We start from the raw sequence: 15697 nt of genomic DNA on the forward strand, positions 1-15697 counted from the left end.
ACAACAAAATAAGAAAATCATTACGTAAGAAATCGAGTGAATACCAAATGTTGTAAAAATTTGAATTTCAAAATTCATAAAAATTTAATTTGAGATTCTTAGACATTTTTTTTTTGATAAAGATAGATTATCCTATAAGGAATCTTGTATTACATTTTAAAATCTTAGTTCTAAAAAGAAAAATTTTTACGAATTAAAAACTCAAAATAATTAGGTATTTTTCGTGATTTTTCCATATTTTGTCAATTTTTGAACTGTAAATGCTAATAAAAAAAAAACTGTGAGTAAGGATTTTTAATATTTTTCAAATGTCATTGTAACAATATAGTAGGAACCTTGTATCAAATTTTCAAGTATTTTTACTCAACAAATAAAGTTTTATTGACATTCATAGAAAAAAAAAACTAATTAAATTGGAAACTGAAATTGTCCGTAAACAGCTCAAAACAAATCAAAATATTTTGAAAAATTTATCATGTATAGAAAATGGAAATATAAACAACCAGTGAAAATTTCATGAATCTACAGTCATTCGTTTAAAAGTTACACCAAAAACCAAAATCAATTTTCTCGAAAACAGATTTTGTGTAAAAATTCCTGTTTTTCCTTAAATTTGTTTTTCACGGCGCTTTTGAAAACTATTGGAAAAATTTTACTTTTAACCCCCCCAAAGTACCAACTAGATTCACTTTCCTATCAGAAAAGGTACTGTTGAAGAAAATCCAAGCACTTTTACTGTCCTAAAAGGTGATGAGACACAAAAAAAAAAAATACACATCATTGTAAAATCAATAAATTTATCGTTCCACTCAGAATCTAAAATATCTTACCTCGCTAGAGTCTCATAATCATTTTGAGCTTTAGTTCTGAATTCCTCCAAAGATGAATATTGATTTTCTGTGAATTTTCTTATTTTATCTTCCACAAGTTTTGTTTCTTTTTCAAGTACTTCACTCATTTGTCGTTGCAGTGCTTTGACTTTCGGGGGCACCAATCCTATTTTCAATTATATTTACAAAATTAGAATCAGATAGGTATAATTATTTACAATAAATTTATCACATTCTGAATGGATTGTATTGATTATAAATTTATAATTATTAGTCATAGGAATAGATTATAGATATGAAAGAGCTCTAAAAATGCTATAAAAATTGAAGACTTCAAAATTGAAAATCGTCAAAAAATTATTATATAAAACTTTTTTTTTCAACTTAGGCCATTGTGTGTTTTTAAGTGTGGTGGAGGGTACTGTAGGTATTTTGTAAACAGGTGTGTTCTTAGTTTAGCAGAATTTTCAAGTGGGCACCCGTAAGTATCTGCTATACCTGTGTGGGGAATGCATCTTTCCAGACACTGTAACTGCCCGAAGAAAAGTGCCGCCTGTGGCCGAGGTTCAAACCGGCAACATTGCACATTGCAACCGATGCCTTAGTCCACTCTGTCCTTTATAAAGCTTATTCTTCTGGTTCAAAAGTACATGAAACATATTTGTTATAAAGCGAGCACCGCATAGCTTTGGAAAACAATGCAAAGTGCATCGTAATCTCAGCTTCACTTATAAATTATAATCTATATCAATGGGTGTATTAGAATTAGAGATAAATTTGAAAGGAATGATAGATAAATCTCTGAATAATTGAAAAATGTTTTTAAAAATCTATTTAATAGTTAGAATAGACATGAACATGATGAATTAATGAATTTTAATTAGATGGGTTCAAAAACCCAATTTCATGTATGTAATAAGTTGGCAGTGTTCAAGTAGTAATTTATCATACACTGTACATAAAATATTTAATAAAAAATAGAAAACCAACAACTAATTAGTAATAAAGACATTCCGATTTACAAGAATGATAATAGTACAGTTGATTTTTTGTTTTAGAGAATTCCACACTACCATTTTTTTTTTTTTAAGAAAAATATACCTACACGTGTTCCAATGTACTGAGGTCTGAGGCTTGAGTTTAATACAAAATTGCAATTTATTAATATCTAATGGTCATTGTTAAGTGTTAACTTTCAATTTACATAAAATATAATTTAAAAGAGATTAAGAGTATAATAATTGATTAGTGAAAAGGTTTCTCTTCTTTGGTTTATTGGCCCTCAGGATCATCTCATCCTAGAACTGAGCCTCTGTCCTTCTCTATAAAACGCTACAAGTACCTTCAATTAGAACCACCTTCCAAAGATCCAAACGTTCAACATCATTTTTAGCCTTCCCATATAAGTCTTTTCAGTAACTGCACGTAGCAGCAATTTCTGATTTCTTTAAACATTGCCAGTCTATCGCATTTTTCTTCTAATAACTTTCAATACGTCTAAATCACTATATTTTAATATTTCCAGCTCTATTCTTTCTTCGATTCCTCTCTTCTGTTATATTATCATTTAGTGGGCCATAAATTCTCTAAATTTCTCTGAATTCTCGAAATTCTCGAAATTTTTCTTTAGAAAATAATTTACTTAATATTATCTTCCAGTTTTCTACTCCATACAGTATAATTAGTCATATCTGGCTTAGGTAATCTAGATAATTTGGGACGTGAACGGCTGTTTTTTCATTTTTCCTGACCAAGCTCGTGACACTAGGAACTTTATGAGTTAAATCTGAACTAATAATAATTTAATATGGTATTTAATCTGAGTCAACTGGGTAATATCTTCATTCTGTCTTGATATTCTTCCATCAATACTATCATCTGCATAATCTAGTAAACATACGGCTGTCTTTTTATACCTTCATGAGTTCCAATTTTCATTTCTCTAATCACATAATCCAAAACCATGTTGAATAAAATGGACAACAGTTTCGCCTTGCCTTAACCCTGAGTTCATTGTAACCGGGTCAGTATTTCTGTTTCCCACTTAAAACCTCACCAAAGTCTTAATGACACTGATCGATATAAGATTCACCAGTTTTTGTGGACAATGTACTTCTTTCAAGATATCCAACAGATTCTTAAGTCCACGAAAAGTTGCATTTATTTGTCATATGCACAAGTTGTTTGATACAATTTTATAATTAAGAAGTATACAATCTGGTCCATTGTTGATCTTCTCACTCTAAAACCTACTTAATATTCTCCCATAATAATATGGCCTACATTTTCTTTAGTTATATCTAAAATACAGTTCAAAAATACTTTATTATGCTACTTTTAGAATATATAAGATATCTCAGTTAGTTGTTACATTCTTATTTATCACTTTTCTTGTTTATTGGACATACCAAAGCAACTTTCCAAACATCTGGGAGTTTCCGTGTTATCCATATTCTGCTAATCACTCAGTGGTGTAACCAGGATTATGAAAGAGGGTGGGGGTTTAAGTATAAATTAATCTAAGTTTTTTATTGTTCTCGAAAAATAAATAATACATTTATTAGGGGGAAAGGCAATGGGGGTTAAAAGCCCAAAACAGGGGATGTAAGGTGAGGGTGGCTTCGTCACTGAAATCACTTGTCTAATACATTGTAAAGTTATTTCCCATAGCTTTTTAAGAGTGCCACTTGCAGACAATCTTCTCCTGGGAATTTTTAATTTTCTTAATATTTGCCTTGTAAATTTATTTTTTCTCAAGTTGGGATTGGATATCCTTGTGTGTTTAAATTCTGTAAATTAAAGCAAAACTTTTTGGTTGGCTCTCCATAATTTAGTATGTCAATATTTTCCCCATTTTTCAGCTATATAATCCTTTTCTGAGGTTATTAACTTTCCATCACCTTCTTTAAGAAACAGCTTTTTATTAAAAAAATCTCCTTTTAAGCAATTTACCCCTTTTTATTTTCAGAGAATGTCAGCGCAATATTTTTTTTCTCTCTCAAACCTACGAGCAACATGGATAAAACGCAGTCACATAAAATCAATTTTTAAATGATTTTTGAGTAACCTCTATTTTTCAGTTTAATCACTTATGACAAAGTTGTACAGGGTAATATTTTTGAGGAACTGACATATCTGTTTTATATACTATTATTGTTACTTGACTTAAAAAATAAAATTTTTTCCAAATTTAAATGGATATTAAATTGTTTTGAGAGAATATTTAGACAAATTGATGTCATACCCTCAACAATATTATTCTCTATAACTTTTGTAATGGTTTATTTTACTCTACCATTACTCAAAAACATAAAACAAAAAATGATTTTGCGTGAATGCTTTTTGTCTAAGTTAGGTTAGTACATGGTTCAGAAAGAGAAAACAAACTGTGTGCTGACATCTTCTTAATGCATATCTTGGGCCCTGTTTGACCTAGAGTCTTGTACTGCGTACTCTATAGTCTATTTTTTTTTTCTTTTGGGTTATTCGGCTGCTAGGACCATCCCATTTCACAATCAATTCTCCATTCATCGCCAAATCCTTCCAGTTTACTCCGCCTCCTAATTCTTCTACATCCCTCATAATTATATCTTCCCATCTCAATTTTAGTCTTCCCAATGGTCTTGTTCCTACTGGATTCTGTTCCAGCACCATTCTTAGTAGAGTTCAGGTTCCGCATTGTATATCCTGCCCAGCACAAAATTTTTTTCTTGATTGTCTCTACTGTTATTATAAATAAGTCCTGTTTCCCGCCCAGTAATGTTAGCCCAGTTAAGTTTCCCATCTTCACTTGAAAGATCATTTAGGTACATACTTACAGCTGGAAAGTTCCTTAAATTTCTTTCTTTTAATATAATCTTAATATTTTTTTTGAATATAAGCGATAGAGTCTTAACAGAAGTTAAGTAAGATAAATATCCATGTTTTGATAATTGTTTACATCCACTTCTCAAATTGGAAAATAAGTTATAAGAATAGGACTTTGTTATTTTAAATCATTTATGTGCTAATTTTGTCTCAAACGCAAGATTTTTCAACGTTGTGGAAAACTGAGAGGCAAAAGCATAAAACAATAGAAAGTATCAATTTAAAAATAGCATCATCAAAATAACTAATAGCAAGATTTATCTTGCTTTCATATTTTAAAATTAATTATACCTAAAAATTACATGTTTTCTTCTATGCTTTAAACAATTTAAAAAAAAGGTACTTACCCGATAGGCGTGGAGAATATAATTGATTAGAATCAGTCCAATTAATAACAATTTCATAAATTGGTGAAAAGCACTCTGAATTTTTTAGCTCTTGTATTTGTGTTGGATCAGTCTGTGAATAAAATTATATATAATTAAATGGGGTTAATTGAGATGATGAAAACAATATAATTTATATATAACGATTAATAATTATAAGGAGGAAAAAGTATTATTAAATGAGTACTAAGTAGTTCATTTTTTGCAAAATTAAATAATTTCATGGTTTAGGTCCCATACTACTATATAAATTTTATCCACAAATAAACGATGGTAGTTGAGGAGTAGTATTGTCCATACAGGGAGTCTCCTTCTTTGCTGTCGGTTAAACAAGGAAAAAAAGTCCCATATAAATTTAATTGTTTTTATTTTTTATTATTTTTTTGAGAGATAAATGTTTTGGTTTTAGGTTTTACAATGTTCCATTTCTTTTTAGTGAAACTAGATTCGGCAGTGAAAAAATATCATTTATATTTTATTCTATCTATTAACAGCCAGTGGTCTAGTTGATACTTCTAGGAAATTTTATTTCATAGGTAGTATCAAAAAATTGAAATTCAAGAGAGTAGTGAAATTTAATTTAAATAACAACCAGTATTTGATTCCCATAGTCACTAGATGTATATAAAATAGATATTTAGAAATTAGTATTAATACAAAAAAAAAATGTAGATAATTACTTAGCAAAGGTAATTTTATTAATCACTAAAGGGGGTAAATGAGTGGCCAATGGAATTTCAAAAACGATACTACTTGTATATGTTATATATGCTTTTATATTAAACACTAGCTGCCCGACCTTCCTTCGGAAAAAATTATTTTTTAATAATTCAATTTAAAAACATATGACTATTTTTTGGCTATACAAAAAATATAATATAATTACATATTGTACTATTGTAGTTATTATTATTGCTAATTTCTGAAAATTATACATCCTAAATTTTGAATTCAACCAGTGGAATGGTAAATGTTATTCTTTTTATTATAGAATAGAGATAAGATAGACAAATATGTAACAATAATTTATTTGTTCAATGAATACTATAGGTATATTTCAAATGGAAAAATGCAAGTGCAAACAAATAAATAAATAATTAATTAATAATAATAACAGTAATAAATAAACAAACAAACCGGTTTCCTTCGTCTCCAAAATCAAGTTAGATTCTTATATATACAGATAATCAAGTAAATTAAAATAACATAAAATAAATTTTCTATGTTTTGCACATGCAAATGGAGACAACACAACAAAAAAATGTCGAAATAACATTCTTGATATCAAAAATTAAGTATATTTTATATGGAAAAATTAGTGTATAAGGGATAAAAATAAATAAATAAATTAACTATTTGATTATTATTATGTTACCTAAATAAAAGAAGTTTTTCAACTTAATTTTTACAATCTATTAATTTATCAATAAGTGAAGGTAATACATTGATTAGCAAGATTGGACAAGTTAATGATTTTTTTTTGTTAAGTTAATATTCACCAATAACAAAACGATAAATGTTAATTTAACTCAGTTAAGTTAATACACACTTTTTGTTTACTTTTTATTAAGTTAAAAAAAAGTTAACTTGTTTATACAATGCTAGCCATAGGCGCAAATAGCGTTTGAGATTTGAGGAGGCTAATAGGGCCTTACTTTGATAATATTGAATAAGCTTAAAACAAAATGTAGGAAACGTTTGGGGGGGGGGCTTATCCCCTAAAGCCCCCCCCCTATTTGTGCCTATGCCGCTAGCATACTTAATTTTTTTCCAACCCAAAACTAAATTATAGACTATAATGTTTATACTTTATACAGTATTTCCATAAATTAGATTCAAAGAATACCACGGTAAATATATGTTGGCAGGAAAACTAAATAGACTGAAATAGTGAAATATAATTAAATTAAAAAATAAATTAATTAACTTAATTAACTTAATGAAAAATGAATTCATTAATTTCACATTAATTAAAAAAGAAATTTAGTAAGTTAACAGTTAAGTTAATGAAGAGCCAAAAGTAACTAGTTAAGTTAAAAACTTTAACTTTTTAACTCGTTGATGCCTAACCTTGTCAATTAGTACTCAGTTTTAATGGAGCTGAAGAATATTTTGAATGGGAGAACAAGAACATTAATCTTGTAATTTGTATACAAATAAATACTTGATAATTGTTTATTAAATAAAATATTTTAAAAATTATTGAATTATATTTACTATTTTTAGTTTAATTTTATTAATGATAGTAAAATACATAAAGTTATTTATTTTTATGAGGTTTATAATAATAGTCAATTCTTGGTCATGTAAAAGTCAAATGTGTACTTAAAAAGAATGACAGAAGTGATGAGAGGGATACTGTCTAGTGTATAGGTGTTATTCAAATTAAACTAAAGAAAAATTATTGTTTTTAAAATAAAGATTTGAAGCAAAACCTATCTTGCCGAAAAAGGTGAAGATTTCAAAAACTGGGTACCTACTTTAATTATCCTAACTTTAGAAAATTTCATTGAAAAGTAGAGACTAACTAGCTTTTTCTAACTAGCAATAGAATTAAATTTTCCACCTAGATACATGATGCATAATAAATTTTCATTATTAATTTTTTGGCCCAGTAAAAAACAAGTTCATACTGTACTCAAAATCTTATAGTACCTAAGCAATGATTATAGTACCCAAACATAGATAGACAAGAGTTATCATCATTATAAAATAAATGTTTTAATACTACAGTGGATTCCGCCTAATGTGGGCAACGGTTAATATGGGGAGCTGCGTAATATGGGAAAAATGGTCTGGTTTTAATTCCGATGAATACTAACTAATTTCGGTTTATATAGAAAACCGCTTAATGAAGGCAAATTAGTTTGGTCCAGATGTGTCCACATTAAGCGGAATACACTATATATATTTTTGAGATAAATATATTTTATAAATTACATAGTAAAATATTACTATACTAATGCGACAATATATTTGATCTATATTTTATTTAGTTTTCAACCAAAAGTTTTCAATTTGTTGATATAGTGATGAAAATTTAAATAGAAAATCACAATTAATTGAACCTATTTTCTGATTAATCTTACCAATAATTCGGGACTAATCAAAACTGTTAGTATGTTTTTATCCGAAGATACAGCATAGCACAGCATATCACAGTTGAGACATTTGTATATAAACCACCCAAAGGCTCTTTCTTCGAGAATCAAACAGTCCTGACGCTTAGTGACAGCAATCACTTCGCTACACAGCAACTCCTAAAAGAAAAATATGAAAGTTGCAGCTACGATGGGTGTATACAATTCGAAATGGCAAAAGTCGATTTTTACCTTTGAAAAGAAACCACCGCCCAACATACGTTTATCAAATTTGATCGGCTCGTCTTTGGTCTCAATTTGGATGTTCAGACATTTGCACGATACAATCATTTTTGAAGGGTTTTGAAATTCGTTCCTACTGAGCCGTTTGTCTTAAATCGGTATACCGGTGTCTATAAGCAGCCAGATTCAACGACACCCTGAGTTCCTTTTGAGGACGGTGCCGAGATCAAGATCGTACGGTAAACGGTCGACAGAAATATTGATCAGTATTATTTTTTGCAACGGAACTCGCTCATCGGAGCGGCGAGCGGTGTTTTGTTTTTAAGAAAATCTCTTTCAAACAAAGGATGATCAAATTTTGGTTATAATGAAATGAAACAACAACAAAAGAGAGAAAGGTACAAACAGATGATCAAACTATCAAAGTATCAAACAGCTGTTGAGCGATTCTCAAATTTTCAATTCTGATCCATCATGAACTAAAATCAAAATAGTAAATAACAATCATATCAAAATAGTTAATGCAGTGTAGTTGATCGTGATAGTGGTAGTTGACCGAGTTGTCTTGTGATATACTGGCTGTAGCGTAGCAAACTGGGAGAAATTATACATACAGAATGATTCATTTAGCATGAACACAATTTAATTGCATTTATTTTATTTTGAATTTTGAAATGTTCAAGACGTGAAATCATGAATAGACTAGATTTGCATAAATACTTCAGTCCTTATTTATTGCCTAGATTGTTTATGCCAGATGGGAGCATTTCGTGTTCATATAATAAAAAAAGCCCAAAACCACGAATAATATTGGTCTCCACACATTGCAGCTGTGGTGGTTGGCGGTGGCCGTTACAGGTTACGGAAAAATGAGTCCGGACACAATTTTACCGCCCCCGCTGTCGTGCGTCCTTAATACATCTTAATTCGTGTCCAAAACAGATTTTAAATAAATGCATGGAAAGGATGTGAGACATCCTCAGTGAATCACTCTGTATATACAGTTATGCCGTTCAGTGTTCACCTTTATGAATGTCCTATAATACCCCTACTGTTATTTGTCCTTTATAATTCCTTATTCCCAAGACCCAAATACATGATTATTGATTAGAAATTACTATTTAATTTACTTGCATAGTTTCACCATAGAAAACTAAATACTGTCAATGAATCATTTCACACTGCACACTGAATTTTCACTCTATGCATTACAGCAAACAGTTCCTGCACTGATTATTTTACTTTTATAGTTTTATTTTTATATAGGTAGTTTAAATTATACGAAAACATTTCTCCAGTGGAAAGAGAAAGCTTTTGTATTCTTCAAATTTCAAAGGATACAACTTATAAATTACAATATAATTAATAATTATTAAATAACATTATTACTATATATCGTGTATTCTATGTAATAGAAATTAATATTTAGGACATTTGTTTAATATTTGTTGTCTATTAAAGTACAATAAAAAATGTTTCAAATTCTGTCAACATATTTTAAAATAATACAGTATCAAATTTGTTATTATTTTTTGGGAATTTTCGCAGTTCTTGATGATTTAAAAAATCGTGATAAAAATAAGTTTGGTAAGACTATAAAATGTGTTTTAATTAATACATTTAGAGTATTCGATGCAATAATGAAGTTATCAAAAATATATTATATATTCATTTTTGTATTAAAGAAATTATCAAGAAACGAGGAAAAGTAGCTGTTATTACTGGAGGAGCTCGAGGTATTGGTCTGGAAGTAGTAAAGAAACTAGTTCAATGTGAGATGCATATCGTAATTGGTAATCTTCATTTGCTATTAAATATTTATTTAGCTGGCATAGTTTACACAATCATTAAAACCTTACAGGGCCAGTAAATTACAGAGCCGGTAACAAATGTACAGACTGTTCTTTATGCAACCCGCCATCCGGCCTTAGTATATTATGTTTAATAACAATATTATTATAAATATATTTACAAAGTCTATTAACTTATAAAAAAATGAATAATATGAATACTAGAGATGTTACGAGCCATAATATTTAAGGTCAAACTGAACTTTTCTCTAAATCAACAAACGTGAACAGATCCAAACTTACACATGAATATCGAACCAAACTATTTAGGTATTTGGTTCGATTCGATTATTTGGAATTTCCTGTTCGATTTTTGAACCGAACCAAACACCCAGAGTTTGGTTCGGTTTGGTTTGAAAATCAAATAGTTCGTAACATCTGTAAATTGAACACCTACCGGCTACCTACTGGATTTTAAAAGCATGATCTATACCAAGTATTTTTTTAATAATATATTTTCATATAAATCCGTATAACTTATATATAAAAAAAAAAATAGGTCTGTAATGAATAAAATATAAATAAAACAATTATGTTTTGATATAATACAAATTTTCATATTATTTTGATTAATTTTTAGGATGCCGCAATGTGAAGAAAGGTCAAAAGATAATCCAACAGCATATTTCGTCTGATGCATCTATTGAAATATATGAACTTGATCTTAAATCATTTACTTCGGTAAAAAGTTTTGCTCAACAAGTATTATCCAATCATAATCAAATTCATATACTTGTGAATAATGGTAAACTTAAAATTTAATTATATTAGTTCATAGATCACAACTATAGACAAAATCAAATTGTTGCTTAAATTATAATATATTAATAGTACCTATATCACAAATGGTATCTCATACTTCACAAAATATTTAAATCATTTGAAACATAGAGGTTATATAGCACCTTCTAGTATTATCCAATATCTGTAGCTTTGCTAATGTAATTTGTATTAGTTTATGATAAAAATTGGATTTAAAAATATGATTAGAGTATTAAAATTTCAAATTCTGAACAGAAATTGTTGTAATTGACTAAATACATTCTTTACTTCATTAGTTAGAATTAAGAACTAAGAATTTAATTTTTACTATCCTTAGATTATATATAGGTATAGGTAATGCACCTATTGTAATTTTTCTTTTTTAATTTTAACATACATATTTAACCAAGTTAAGAACAATGGTGCAATCAGAATTTAGTGTTCAGACTTGTTTCTATTTTAAGTTAGTGGATTTACTAGTTTTTATCAATCAGATGATTTGTCCTATAAGTATATCAGTTTTACTCAAAAATAATAATTGATGTATTATACTCTGTCCGACGAGAGAGCACATTCCGGCAGCGACAAAAACTCGTTTATTGCCATATTTCCACCACTTAACCAGTGCGAGCATCAGCTGTTGAATGTCAGCCCCTGTGACTAGACTGTGTGGCGTTATTGTAGTACAAACATTCAGGTACCCCATAGTGGAAAAATTTAGACCACGAGTCGGCAGAGCTCAATCATTTAGATGTGCGAGTGAATTGCGCTTTCTCGTTGGACGGAGTATAGAGTTCTAATAATATATTACATATATTATACATTTTTTATTTTATAGCTGGAGTTATGTTTGTACCATATGAAAAGTGTGAAGATGGTTATGAAGCACATTGGACTATAAATTATTTGAGTCATTTTTTACTAACAGAATTATTATTACCAGCTCTAAAAATGTCAGGTTCGACAAATGAGCATGCAAGAATAATAAATGTTTCTTCTTGTGCTCACGAAGCTTCTCCTTTAATTAATTTCGGCACCATTAGTAACAGGTTAGATAATACAGTTAATATGATTTTATAATGTTTTTCAAATTGAAAATATACTAATTTTATTGTATGTATTACTTACTTTTTTAGTCAAGGTTATATTACAAATGCAGCTTATGCAAAGTCTAAACTAGCTCAACTAATGTCAACTAAATATTACAATAAAACACTAGCAAATACTAATGTTCAAGTTTTGGCTGTGCATCCTGGTGTAGTAAATACTGAATTATTTAATGGAACATTGTTGAAAATGATAATGCCATGGATATTGAACTACATTTGCAAAGTATAATATAAATACATTTTTTGTCTGTACATTATTTTTATACATATTTTTAATTTCAGACTCCAGAAGAAGGGTCACGAAGCGTTGCTTATGCTTGCATTTCTCCAAAATTAGAAGGATGTGGTGGTTACTATGCAAATTGTCAATCTGCAAAGTATTTACCATATGCTGATGATAAAGAGGCACAAAAACAACTTTATGATACTTCAATGGTTATGATTAAAAATTTTTTAAAAGTAAATGAATAGCTTTGTAATTATTTATTATTTTTTAATTGTATGTTTTAAATTCTAAAAGTTATTACTTATTCAGTATTATTAAAGACTGATTTAATTATCAATAATTGTATTTATATGTTAAAAAAACCTATATATTCTAGTAAAATTATGTAATACTAAAAAAAATTATAATTAATAAATTAAAAGTATCTGTTTGTTTTGCAGTGAGATAATGATTTATATTTGTATTTACTATCGAATTTTCATGGAACTCCCTATTTATTATTAATATTATTATTATTAATTATTATATATTGTAATTCTTAAAAAGGAGGAAACTTTCCCCAGAAAAGTAGATAACCGCTCCTGTGTACAGTGTATGTATCTACAGTAGATAATTATTGCAACTTGTCAAAGGAGGGGGATTGGTGAAGATGTCATTTGTAAAATGTTTCTGATTTTGATTAATTTTGTGAAATTTCTAACTTCAGATCCTCCTGAAAAATCACTGTGAATTTACAAGAATTAAATAAAACTAATAAAAATTTTAAATTTTTATGTCTACATTTATAAAGCATAAATAGCTCAAAAAGTCATTATATTTTAAATGGCGTATAGAAAATGCTAATAAATACATTCTGTGAACATTTCATGTATCTATTTGTTATTCGTTTTTTGAAATATCTACACAGAAAAACAAAGTCTATTTTGTTGACAACTAATTTTGCAAAAAATGTCTGTTGTTACTAAATTTTGTTTTCTCAATGCTCGTCATAATAACTGGAATTTTTAAATTAAGACCTACTAGATTCACGTTCCCAAAAAAAGTTACTGAATTAAAAACCGAAACATTATTTCGTCTGCTTATTATATAAAAATACATGAACAAAAAAAAATCATTCTAAAATTGATACATCAATTGCTCTGTTCATGAATCTAAAACTAAAAATAAATTAGATTGAGAAATGGTTAGAACATTATCTACCTACATTTATCCTGAATGAAAATTGAAATATAAAAAACAGAGTGGATTTATAACGGGTTATAGATGTCTGCATGTCAGCATGATTATTAGTTGCATATTTAGTGGTTATCACAATAGGAGTACGCAAATGGCAGCATGTAATATTATTATACCTCTGAACTTTTTTCCGAGCAGCCTCAGCTGTCAAGTATTGAATTATGGGCTGCAGACCACAGTGAAATATGTCTATACAATTATACCTATTTAGTATTTACACAAATTATTTGTACAATCTAATATACATTATATATTTTATATATCTTTCATCAAAACGATGGATTTATACTATGTGGTTATTTCCTTATTTTTCTCCAATAACCCCATAGTTATTGTAGCAGTTAAATTAAAAATAAAATCATTTTAAAATTTTTTCTACATGATTTAAGAGCATGCAATTAGTGTGAATAAGACATTCCCTATTTCAAAAACTTACACCAATGGTATAAACATAAGAACTATTGAAAAATGGGCCAGATTAATCTGGTGATGCTGTAATCTGCACTTCGCACAATTGCACTTTTGGGCCTTGTGCCCGTTATATAAACAAATAAATAATAGTACGTGCAAACGTAAATTGTGCCAAACGAATGGAAAAAAAATTGTTAACTGTATCCAATCATCAGGCTCTGCTCAAGGGGTAGGCGACATAGGCCCACGCTTATGGCAGCATTTTCAAAAGTGATAATATTATTTTGGGGCGGCAAAATTTAATTTTGCCTAGTGCACTATTTTTGCTTGAATCGACCCTATCAATCATAGACTTATAAACTAAGTACTAACCTAACCAAACTAACTAGTTTGTAGGTACATGCATCCATTACATTTGTATGTAATAAATTCCGGCCCATAGATTATCAATTTTAATTTATAAGTAATATTATTTGTATGATAGTCAATTAGCATTATCTATAATTTTTTGTTTGATTTACAAAAAAATAAATATGGGCAATAATAATAATAAATATATTATGTTGTTAAATACATTATTTACAATTAACACCAATAAATGTTTAATGTACAGCAGTATCCCAGTATTTAAAATAGATTTTCTTGAATTTAATGGTCACTTATTAGATACTATAGGCACAATTTACTACCAAATAGTTATAATACTACCTAATACTAATAGTTTTAACCTTAATAGTTAGTCTAAAAAAAAAAAAATCTGAGCGCACGGTAGTGCGCCAGGCCAAGTTACAGCAATGCCAGTGTATCTTTACACGAACCAATTCGCCCTTTTTTTCTAACCCATATATCTCTGTTTTGAAATTTAAAACACAGATTAACCTCTAGTAGCTTAGGACGCTGTAAGAAAATGAGCCCTTAATATTGTGCCATTTCAAAATTTGCAATATTGTTACTGACTCACTGATCATCAAAATTATAAGACACTTCCCGTATAGGTAGAAACGTGAAATTTGGCACAAAGGTAGATTTTACAGTGTAACTAAAGGAAAAAATCTAAAAATTGAATTTTTTTCACAATGAATGCCTCTCCAGAGTGTGTATTTCTAAACGTATGAAGTGGCGTGCTTAGCACGCATAAATGTTTACTTTCAAACAGCGTTACAATATGGTAATAAGAAATTGTTTGTAGTTGACTTATAAATATATATATTTATAAAACATAATCATGTTTTTATACATTTATTTTATTCAAATACAAAATATAATATACTCATACAAATACAGAATATTTTAATAATATTCGTCGGTTTGCGAACGATAATTTTACGTGATAACATCACAAAAAAACATTGATGACAAATTGCATATTGCATACTCTTATGAAAAGTGCCATTGTTGAATATAACTGTCTAAGAACTTTGTATAGGCCAGACTTAACAGACATTCCATCTAAAAAGTCTCGACGACGAAAAATAAAAGACCGTACTTGGGTATCTTTGCCTGGTATTGACAACGCTCAAGAGTCCAATATCTCAGCTCCTCAACAGAAACCCAAACGGGTTGATAAATTTAAAAAAAATAAAAAATAAATTTAAAAAAAAAATAAATAAATAATAACAACACATCGTCCACGACGCTGAAGCCCGTAAAAATAAATGATATCCCCAACAAAAACATAACAGAGAAAAAAAGGCCAA

At 28.7% G+C, this 15697-nt stretch overlaps 2 protein-coding genes across 4 annotated transcripts in view; one reads left to right on the forward strand and one right to left on the reverse strand.

Annotated features, from left to right (window-relative positions):
• Positions 1–8794, reverse strand: part of LOC100166981 — an 11047-nt gene extending 2253 nt beyond the window's left edge. The window contains exons 1-4 of the mRNA XM_001945224.5: positions 8416–8794; positions 8173–8343; positions 5045–5156; positions 831–996 (exon numbers count right to left, since the gene is read on the reverse strand). Of these exons, the coding sequence (XP_001945259.1) occupies positions 831–996; positions 5045–5156; positions 8173–8343; positions 8416–8514 (548 nt within the window). The 5' untranslated portion in view covers positions 8515–8794. The remainder of the gene's footprint in view (positions 1–830; positions 997–5044; positions 5157–8172; positions 8344–8415) is intronic.
• A 624-nt stretch (positions 8795–9418) lies between these two features.
• LOC100161522 (short-chain dehydrogenase-like) lies at positions 9419–12804 on the forward strand. Of its 3 annotated transcripts, none has more exons than XM_016806318.1 (7): positions 9419–9993; positions 10092–10199; positions 10268–10336; positions 10837–11001; positions 11857–12067; positions 12155–12350; positions 12410–12796. In XM_016806318.1, the coding sequence occupies exons 1-7, from the start codon at positions 9879–9881 to the stop codon at positions 12596–12598; spliced, it is 1053 nt and encodes a 350-aa protein (XP_016661807.1). In that variant the 5' UTR covers positions 9419–9878; the 3' UTR covers positions 12599–12796. The 3 variants fall into 3 exon arrangements, with proteins under 3 accessions (XP_016661807.1, XP_016661808.1, NP_001156121.1); XM_016806319.1 differs by having other exon boundaries at positions 9420–9993; positions 10268–10288; NM_001162649.2 differs by lacking the exon at positions 10268–10336 and having other exon boundaries at positions 9696–9993; positions 12410–12804.
• The last annotated feature ends 2893 nt before the right edge of the window (positions 12805–15697 follow it).

The sequence above is a fragment of the Acyrthosiphon pisum genome, chromosome A2 (genome assembly GCF_005508785.2).
Source record: "Acyrthosiphon pisum isolate AL4f chromosome A2, pea_aphid_22Mar2018_4r6ur, whole genome shotgun sequence".
Lineage (NCBI taxonomy): Eukaryota > Metazoa > Arthropoda > Insecta > Hemiptera > Aphididae > Acyrthosiphon > Acyrthosiphon pisum.

Bases quoted from the DNA above. Each gene is read 5' to 3' on its own strand.
- LOC100161522 (XM_016806318.1), top strand. From the start codon at position 9,879: ATGTTTCAAATTCTGTCAACATATTTTAAAATAATACAGTATCAAATT. The intron at 9,994-10,091 runs GTAAGACTATAA...TTTGTATTAAAG, and splicing joins TCGTGATAAAAATAAGTTTG to AAATTATCAAGAAACGAGGA. The intron at 12,068-12,154 runs GTTAGATAATAC...TTACTTTTTTAG, and splicing joins TTCGGCACCATTAGTAACAG to TCAAGGTTATATTACAAATG.